Source organism: Gracilinanus agilis, chromosome 1, assembly GCF_016433145.1.
Source record: "Gracilinanus agilis isolate LMUSP501 chromosome 1, AgileGrace, whole genome shotgun sequence".
NCBI classification, from domain to species: domain Eukaryota; kingdom Metazoa; phylum Chordata; class Mammalia; order Didelphimorphia; family Didelphidae; genus Gracilinanus; species Gracilinanus agilis.
In genome coordinates this window covers 90,514,696-90,523,974 of record NC_058130.1, presented here as the reverse complement: position 1 = coordinate 90,523,974, position 9,279 = coordinate 90,514,696, and the positions used below count along the sequence as shown (strand labels likewise).

General features: G+C 49.6%; 1 protein-coding gene across 1 annotated transcript in view; it reads right to left on the bottom strand.

The window, feature by feature from the left end:
- Positions 1-8,899, bottom strand: part of MST1R (macrophage stimulating 1 receptor) — a 39,807-nt gene extending 30,908 nt beyond the window's left edge. Inside the window, exons 1-4 of the mRNA XM_044676771.1 lie at positions 8,832-8,899; positions 8,210-8,293; positions 5,938-6,112; positions 4,322-5,620 (exon numbers count right to left, since the gene is read on the bottom strand). Coding sequence (XP_044532706.1) covers positions 4,322-5,620; positions 5,938-6,112; positions 8,210-8,293; positions 8,832-8,899 — 1,626 coding nt within the window. The remainder of the gene's footprint in view (positions 1-4,321; positions 5,621-5,937; positions 6,113-8,209; positions 8,294-8,831) is intronic.
- Between the last annotated feature and the right edge of the window lie 380 nt (positions 8,900-9,279).

Below are 9,279 nucleotides of genomic sequence, written 5' to 3'. Positions count from 1 at the left end.
TTCCTTCCTTCCTTCCTTCCTTCCTTCCTTCCTTCCTTCCTTCCTTCCCCTCTCCTTCTCTCCCCTCCCTTCCCTCCCCTCCCTTTCCTTTCCCTCCCCTCCCCTTTTCTTCCCTTTCTTTCCCTTCTGTCTCAATATCAATTCTAAGACAGAAGAGTGATAAGAGCTAGGCAATCAGGTTAGGTGACTTGCCAGTCATACAACTAGGAAGTGTCTGAGGCCAGATATGACCCTGGGTCCTCCCAACTCCAGGTGGGGCATTCTATCCACTGTACTACCTAGCTGCCTCTTCAGCATTAGGATTTCAAGGTAACACAGTTTGATAGAAATAATTTTGAAAGGGATAAGAATTAGGAGGCCTAGATTCGAATTCTGGCTCAACTAGTAGTAATTTCCTTTGTGGTTTTGGTTAAATTACTTATTCTCTCTGAATTTCGGTCACTTCATATATAAAATAGCGATAAGGATAAATATACATGGGAGCAGCTAGGTGGCTCAGTAGACTGAGAGCAGGGCCCAGGGATGGGAAATCCTGGATTCAAATGTGACCTCAGACACCTCCTAGATATTTGATCCTGGGCAAGTTACTTCACCCCCATCGCTTAGCCCTTACCACTCTTCTGCCTTAGAACCAATAGTAAATATTGATTCTAAGACTGAAGGTAAGGGTTTAAGAAGAAAAGAAAGAACAAGTATACAGAGGCAGCATGATTTTAGGGAAAGAACCCTGGAAGTTAAGAAAGAAGATCTGAATTCAAGTCTTTATTCCATCATTTCATAACTATTTGACCAAATAACTTCCCTTTTTGAGTCTTTTTTTAGCCTTTGTAAAATGTTAGGTTTGTTTGTTTGTTTGAATGTGCATAGGGCTTTAATTTAAAAACAAAACAAAACAAAAAGCATCCCACCATCCTGTTTGAAGATTCATGGCTTATTTCAAATGGGATCCATAAAAGTCCTCTTGTGATTATTATCCTCTGTTATTAAAATAAATTTTTAATTGCTGCCTTTTGTTTTTACATCAGAGAAAATGGGGATATTAATTCCTGCACTGCCTCTCTTCCAGGGCTGTGGTGAGACGCCAATGAGCCAATACCCAGGAAAAATACTTTGGAAAGTACAAAGTTGTGAATTTCTGGGAAGGGCATGTGGGCGCTGGAACATCAAGAGGTTAGGCAGCAAATTCCACTAGTCACTGGGAGAGTTGGAGCTAGAACCCCAAGGCAGGTTTGTTGTTGTTTTTGTTTCTTTTTAATTCTCTAGAGCCTAGCCAAGAAGTTCCATGGGGAGATTTCAGAGAATCGTGAACTTGGATTTAAAAAAAATTCTATCTTTATTTTCATAACTTCTAACTGAAATTTAGCATTTACTCATTCTGAGTAACCCATAGGCTTCACCAGACTGCCAAAGGAATCTATGATGTAGCCTGTAGTTGGGAGAACCTGGGTTCAAATTTGTCTTTAAGACACCTCCTTGGTTGTGTGACCCTGGGCAAGTCACTTCACCTCAGTTGCCTAGCTCTTGCTACTCTTCTGCCTCAGAATGGATACTAAAACTGAAGGTAAAGGTTTAAGAGGTGGGGAGAAGGAATCTATAATGCCAAAAATCTCAGATCTTTCAATATGTCTAAACTCAGAGGATGATGTCAGTTGCTTTCTCCTGACCTGTAAACAGGGAGGTCGCCCGGCTATCAGACCAGAGAGAAGCCTGGAAACTAAGACTGCTCTATCATGTCTTGGGCCAGCTCCTCTAAGAAAGGCGGTATAGACTGGGGTGCTGATGGAAGGGGAGTCAGTGCCTCGTATTTGAGTTTGGGGACTGAGCTCTAGCAGGTGGGAGCCTAATTTAGTCGTCTGGTCCCTCCTGAAATAGAAAGGCAGATTTGGATTTAAATTATGCCCTTTCTTTCTTTCCCTTCCTTTTCCATATTCTATTTCTACGCTCTTTCTTTTCTATTATCACTGGAGGGATTTCTCAGGATCACAGATTCAGATCTGAAAGGGACCTGAGACCTAGTCCAACACGTCACCATGATGAAGATGAGAATTGAGGAGGAGTCTGGGGTCCCACAGGAGACAGCCAAAGAGGCCTGGACCCAACCATTGTTAGAGTAGCACAGAGCTGGGCAGCATGTGCCAACAAGGGAGGTACGGCTGCTCCTGCACACCTAGGCATACACGCCACCCCACCCCACCTACCTGGCCAAGTCCCAACTGGTCTCTGCAGCTATCACTCCCAACCCCAGGATGTTTACAAACTCCTGTACCCTGATCTCAGCAACTGTGGAAAGGACTCGAAAAGCCCCCAAGTCACACTCAGCAAGGACTCTGGAGCCCCCACCCCTGAATCCAAATCCTTTCAGCCCCTAATCTTCTTGTCTGTCCTTTGGGGAGGGGTGGCATGGGCCTAAGTCCTGGACCTTCTACCATAAACCTATCTTCCTGGGAAAGGCCTAAACTGGCCTCCTAACATGCAGCAGAGCCAAACTTTGGCTGGGAGTTGTTTAAGGCAGAAGGGGAGACCCCTGGCCCCATCCTGGGGCCCCCAAATTCATACCAAGTCCCAGAGCCCATCCCCCTGCTCCAGAGGAAAAGGTGCTGATCTAGCTGGGGATGGAGCTCTGAGCAGTGGCATGTGGAATTGGAAAGCTGCCAGAGGGAGAGGCAGAGGGCCCAGGCTCCAATCTCGTGTCTGTGTGACCTTGAACAAATCATTTTTACCTCATTGGGTCTCATCCGCTAACTTGACTCTGGAAATCGAGGTGATCAGACTAGAGAGATCGGGGGTTCTTAACCTTTTTTGTGTCTTGGGCTCCTCTGATAGTGTTCTGAAGCCTGTGGACCCCTTCTCAGCAGAATGTTACTATTTCAATTCACAATGGAAGGAAATGCTAACTTTCAGTTAAAGGTTAGCAGAAAAAAAGTTGGAATTTGTTTCCCACCCAAGTTCCTAGATCCCCTGAAATCTCCCCACGGGTTCCCTTTTGGGGTTCATGGGCTCCACTTAATAATTCCTCCACTAAATGATTTCTAAGATCCCTTCCAGTACTAAAATCAATGATTTTAGAGACCAGGCTGGGAGATGTGTCCCTTAGAGAGAACTGGGTCCAGGCTCCTCAGACAAGGAAGAAAATAAACTGTCCTCTCTTTGGGGAGATAGAAGATGAGGACAGAGTCCTGGGGGAGGGTGGAGAAAGGGTCCCCAGAAAAGGGTAATTTGTCTGCCCTCCTGGTTGCTTGGAGGCAGGGCGGGCAGGGCCCAGGCTGTGGTGTAATCACTCTTTGGTGTAACCTTGGAAACTACCTAATAAATCAGGGGAATGGGGCCAAGGCAGAGGGTGGGGCTGGAGCAAAGCCTGACTAGGAAGTCTCCTAGAGCTGGGGCCTACTCTTCCCTCTTCCCAAAGAGATTAGCTAGGATTCCTGACCTCACCACCCCTCTAGCCCACTAGGATCCAGCAACCTCACCTTCCCCTGGTTCTAGAGCTGGAAGGTAAGACCTTTAGATCATCTAGTCCCCCGGTGAGATGCAGTTTTGTGCTCACACCTCTTTGGTAATCTGGCAAAGCCCAGGACTCTGACTTCTTGCCTAGTTCTGTGATGGATAGAAACTGTTGTGTCACAGATCTCTTTGGTAATCTAATCAGGCCTAATGCTCTGTGGCTTCTTATCCAGTTTTCTGATTTACAGATGTTAAATTTCAGTTTGGGGGGCAGCTGGGTAGCTTAGTGGATTGGGAGCCAGGCCTAGAGACAGGAGGTCCTAGGTTCAAATTTGGCCTCAGACACTTCCCACCTGTGTGTCCCTGGGCAAGTCACTTGACCCCCATTGCCTACCCTTACCTCTCTTCTGCCTTGGAGCCAATTCACAGTATTGACTCTAAGATGGAAGGTAAGGGTTTAAAAAATTTTTTTCAGTTGAAGTTAGTGAAAATAAAGATATAATTTTTTGGTCCCCATTCAAGTTCACAAATTCCCTTAAATTGGGACCCCAAGTTAAAAATCCCTGATTCTAGTTCAATCTTCAGATGAAGAAACCGAGACCGGAGAAGCAAAGGAATTTGCTCTGGGTTGTGCCATAACATAGGGCAGAACAAGGATCTGAATCTGGGTCTTCTGAGGCCCAATCCTGGGGGAGGAGTAAAAGGAGACCCATTCTCTCCTCTTGCTTTGCTCTGGTTCTCTCCAATTTCTCAGTGGAGAAAAGAACCCTGCCAGGATTCTGTCCCCCGGCCCCACCAGCCAGTGGGTTCTCCTCCCTTTTGCCCCAGCTCTCCCTTCCCCATCCTCTCCTCTTCTCTCTTCCTCCCTTCCCCTTCTCACCGGATCTGGGCAGTAGCTTGGAGGCTGAAAGAACTCCACTCCGCGTTCCACCCGCTCCTGGTTGGCCTGAGACTCACAGCATCTCTCCATGCCACTATCAATGAATTCATTCAGCTTGGTTATGGGAAAGGCACACACAGCCGATTTGTGGCGAGGGACTCGACTCCCCTCCTGGCTCACGGCAAAGGCCCCAAACAGCACCTTTCGGCCCTCCGGGACCCCTAGATCTATTGCCAGTGAAGACCCCACCGGGGCCACGTGGGCCGCTTGAAGCACGTTGTAGGTTTCCTCCTCCAAGCTGGCCACCTGGCTTCTCCGACGCCGCCTCTTGTATGAAAAGCGGCAGTCGAGGACCAGCTCCCGGTACTCTCCCAGATCCGTCTCTTGGGCGTTAAGCCGCACTAGTCGAGTATGGAAAGCGCTGGAATTCTTCAGGGACTCTGGTTGGACGGTGAGGAAATAGACATAATTCTCCAAGTGGAAGGTGTAGACGTACTCAATGGGATAGGTGGCGAGGTATTGCGGCAGCACGGCCAGAGCTGGGGAGCTGGAAGCAAAGCCCTGCCAGTTCGATTTGAGCCTGCGGATCGATACAGACTGGGGACTATAGCGGGAGGCCACCGTCTGGTTCAGGGTGGAGGCTACATAAAAGTAGGAAGTATGGCTCAGCTCTACCACGGTCACCTGCGTGCCCAGGGGGCTGGCCACGCAGTCGGGGCAGTCATGAGGACTATTGGCAGAGGGGTTCCAGAGGCAGTAGGTAGGACCCAAGCGGACCGTCCCTCCGGCGGCAGACTCCAGCTCGTGCACAAAACAGCGGCCCAGCAGGGAAGAGCCACAGCTATAGAGCCAGGGAAACTCGGGGTCCAGGACCAGCACCACATTGTCTGTGTCTCCCCCTGGCAGCGGGGGCTCCGACAACTTACATTTGGCACAGGACTGGCAGCTGGGGTGGCCCGCAGGCCCTGTGACCAGGCTCTGGAGTAGCCCCAGGCTGTGATTCAGCACGTGCAGATGGTTCCTAGTGGCTACAAAGATGGCCTGGTCACCGTCGGGACCCTCATCATAGGCTACCACCCTTTGGATGGGGGCATCAGCCTCAAAACTGGGCACCACGTACTCGACGCTGAAATTCCGGGTGGAGGCATACGGGATGCCGGTGCACTGCGAGGGATCCCCTGGGGAAGGGGACCCCTGGGCCAGGAGGAGCACCAGCAGGCAGAATGAGAAGAACCCCATGGCAGGGGGGACTGTCAGCTGGGCCAAGGGGCAGAGGTGGCAGGCAGCATCCTTTCTGAGCTGGGGAGAAGGAGTGGGAATCAGCAAAGAGAATCAGCCTCTCTGGGAAAGGATCTCTAGGGCAGGGTTCCCCTACTTTCCCCACCACCCCTCCCCAGCCCGCCAGGCCGTCAACATTCAGTACTGAGGTTATGGCAGATCCTTCTTTAGGACAGGGCCCCACAATACAGGGTCTCTGGGGGATGAGAGAAGAGAGCTCGGGTTCAGTAGGGTGTGTCCCTAAGATTCCTTCCCAAAGCTCCTCTGGCCCCGAGTGCCCAAGGACTTCCCTTCCCCTCCCACTGTTCCCAAGGAATTGGGGCCCCCAGGAACCATACCTGTGGCAGGGACAGGAGCTGGGGCTGGGGCAGCCAGCCGAAAACAAGAGGGAGGTGCTGGAGCCTCGGTATCTCCCGTCTTGGCCCGCTTAGATCACTCACCTGTGACTTCCTCAACTCGGGCAGAATAAGGCAAGATTGGCCTTGCGGGCGGGGCTGAGGGGCTGAGCCTAGCCTGGGAGGGCAGGGGGGGAGGTGGGCGGAGCCCAGGAGGAGGAACAGAGGCCGGGGCTGGGCTCCCCGGACTCCTCCCGCTTCCCCTGCAAGAGCCTGGATAGAAGATAGGAAAGCCTTTCCCCGGTCCTCCACCCGTCCCAGACTGCAGTGGGAAAGGGATGCGAAGGACTGGGCATCTGGGATCTGTTCCAGTCTCCAGAGCCTGCCGCCGGTACTGAGAACTGAGTCTAGGGCCGGTTTCCCACTGGGTTAGAGAACCAGAGCCAGACACTCCACGGAGGGCAGCATGATAGAACCCTGAATCGGGACTCAGAAGACTGGTTTGGGTTCAGATTCTGTCCCTACATGCTCACGTCTGTGACACTGGGCAGCTCTTTGGTGCCTTGATCTCTCAGCCTTAGAGGATTGTACCATTCCCATCCTTCCCAAACTCCTCAGAGGAGTCAGTCAGAGTCTGACTCCAGCCAGGAAGAAAGGGAAGGCACTGCTTTAGGAGCAGGCTCGGGAAAGCAGAGAGAGTGAGAGGGGAGAGATACTGGGGCTACTGCCCCCCTTCCCCATAAAGAGCAGTAGGTGTCCTGTGTATCCCCCAACTGTTGAGGGCCAGGGCCCCTCTAGAATCACAGATGTTTGAGCTGGCAGGGACCTTAGGGAGGAGAGGATCAGGGATTTGGAGATGGAAGGCAACTTCAGGGTTATCTATTCCAAGCCCCTTCATTTTACATAAGAGGAAACTGAGGCTCATAGAGGTTAAAAGACTTGTCACATTCTGTTAAGTCAGAGTTTCCAAACATGCTGCCCATCCAAGCCATAGCACTTCAGAGTGCAATTCAAATCAGATTAAAAAGTCCCACCCCCAACCAACTGAGCCAACTGCCAGGTAACATGTGGTTCCTGTAGTTGGCTCTTTTAATTTAATTTTATTATTTTCCTCTTGTTAGAAATAAAACTGTTAGCAATGATTTTTGGAACTATCTTATTTTAATGTGTTGGTGTATTAATTTTTAAAAAAGAAATATATGGGGACAGCTAGGTGACTTAGGGAATTGGGACAGGAGGTCCTGGGTTCAAATTTGACCTCAGATACTTCCTCGCTGTGGGATCCTGGGCAAGTCATTTAACTCTCATTGCCTAGCCCTTGTGGCTCTTCTGCCTAATACAGAGCATTGATTCTAAGATGGAAAGTAAGTGTTATTTTTAAAAAGAAAGAAAGAAATATAAATTATAATTTTCTAAGTCAATACGATGCCCAGAGGGATCCTTATGTGTCATTTAGTGGTCCCTATTTTTGAGTTTGACACCCTCGTATTAAGAAGAGAGTCAAGATTTGATCTTAGGTCTTTTAACTCTGATTCTGGTGTCCTCCATCACTACACATTGCCAAACTGGTTCTTCTTCTGCCCCCAACAAAGCCCCCGAGCACCCTCAAACAATTCTTCAAGGGCTCACATATGTGGAAAATGGAGCTGAAGTGAAGAGAATGGGCGTACAAAGACTGCCTTCCTCTTCCATGTGGAAGGTGGCCACGTGGCCTGAGGGGAGGATCCCCATATTTATGAAGAATGGACCATACAGGGACAGAGAGTGAATCTTAACAGTGAAGAATGGCCAGCCTCAGGGTGGCCAGGGTGTGTGTATAAGAGTTGTTGGTCCTTCCTTTTTTGAAGAGGACCAATAACATTGCAAAGTCATCAGCCTCCCTCTTCCAGAGTCATTGAAGCTCAGTGGCAAGACAGAAGTCAGGACCATTGCTGGTGGTCCGAGCTGTGGTGGATGACCTTAGCATCTTTAATGTCTGACCAAGCTCCAGGTGCTCCAAAGCCCCTGCTTCAGTGGCCTTCATGGTTGTTGGAACAGATTGTTTTCATCTGCCAGTTCCACAGGGAGGAGTCTTTACGTGCTTGGGGTAGACATCCCCTAATTTGCTGACAGGTTTGTGGCCCATTGGTTACCCTCAACCTGGTTTAGCCCATTTGTGAGATGGTTTACCGGGACGTGGCTGCTGCGCATGCTCCAGCATCCCAAAGCCACAAATGAGTGTGTGAGGGTAGAGATAACCCAGATGGGAAGGGCAGGACAGATGCCATCAGCGCACCTTGACTCGAAGACATCTTGACTTAATGACTTAAGGGACAGGTCTGTAGAACAAAATCCTGGCCCAGTGAGGTCAAGAGGGGCCCTAGAAAAACAGAAAAACAGACAGGTGACAGCAAAAAGGAGACAGAGAAAGATTGGTGGACCAACCAAAAGTAGGCACCCCTCTGTCTCCATGCAGAGAATGCAGGGGAAGCCTCAGGAGACCTGGGATCACCTGTTAGCAAACTACTTGAGACAGGGTCAGGCCTGACACTGGGGAAGTGGTGGTAGAAAGTGGGATCCAGAGAGGTAGAGGAGGGGCAAAGTACCCCAGATTGGAAGTCTAGAGACCTAGGTTCTAGTTCTAGGTCTTCTGCTATCCAGACTATGATTCCCTCTGCCTGATTCTGCGGGTCTCTGCCTTAGTTCTCTCTCTCCATATCTCCTAGACTCTTTCTATCTCTGTTTCTTTTTCTATCTTTGCATCTGTATCAGCAAGAGCAGTTGGCAGGCTTGGCCCAGGGGATCCAGATTTTCAATTTCCGCAGCTGAACGCCCCCCTCATTTGGCCGCCTTCCTGGTTGGGAGTGTGGGGGGGGAACCAGCTCATATCATTCCCTTCCCCCCTCTTCATGGCTCACGTGTCCTCTACCACCATCAAAGCCAACAGCCCTGAGGGTGCTGGGAAGCTGACACTGTGTGCTGTCATGTCACATGTGTTCCCTGAAAGAGAATTTGCTTCTTCCAAGGCACATGCCTCACCCACATATGCCTGTATATGAACACATAATCACATGTGCAAAGAGAGGTGGACAAAGGGACCCAAGGACAGATATACCTACATGCTACACATACACATGTACATGTACACATACATCATATCAGGAACTGGCATTTAGAGCGTTTTAAGATTTTCCTAACAACTCTAATGTGAGATACATACTAGAGATATTATCTCTATTTTGCAAATGGGGAAACTGAGGCTTAGGGATATTAAATGAGCTCCAAAATCACTTAAATAATGAGTGTCAAACCCAATTTTTTTTGGCTCCAACTCTGGCACTATTTCCTCTACAACACATTGCTTCC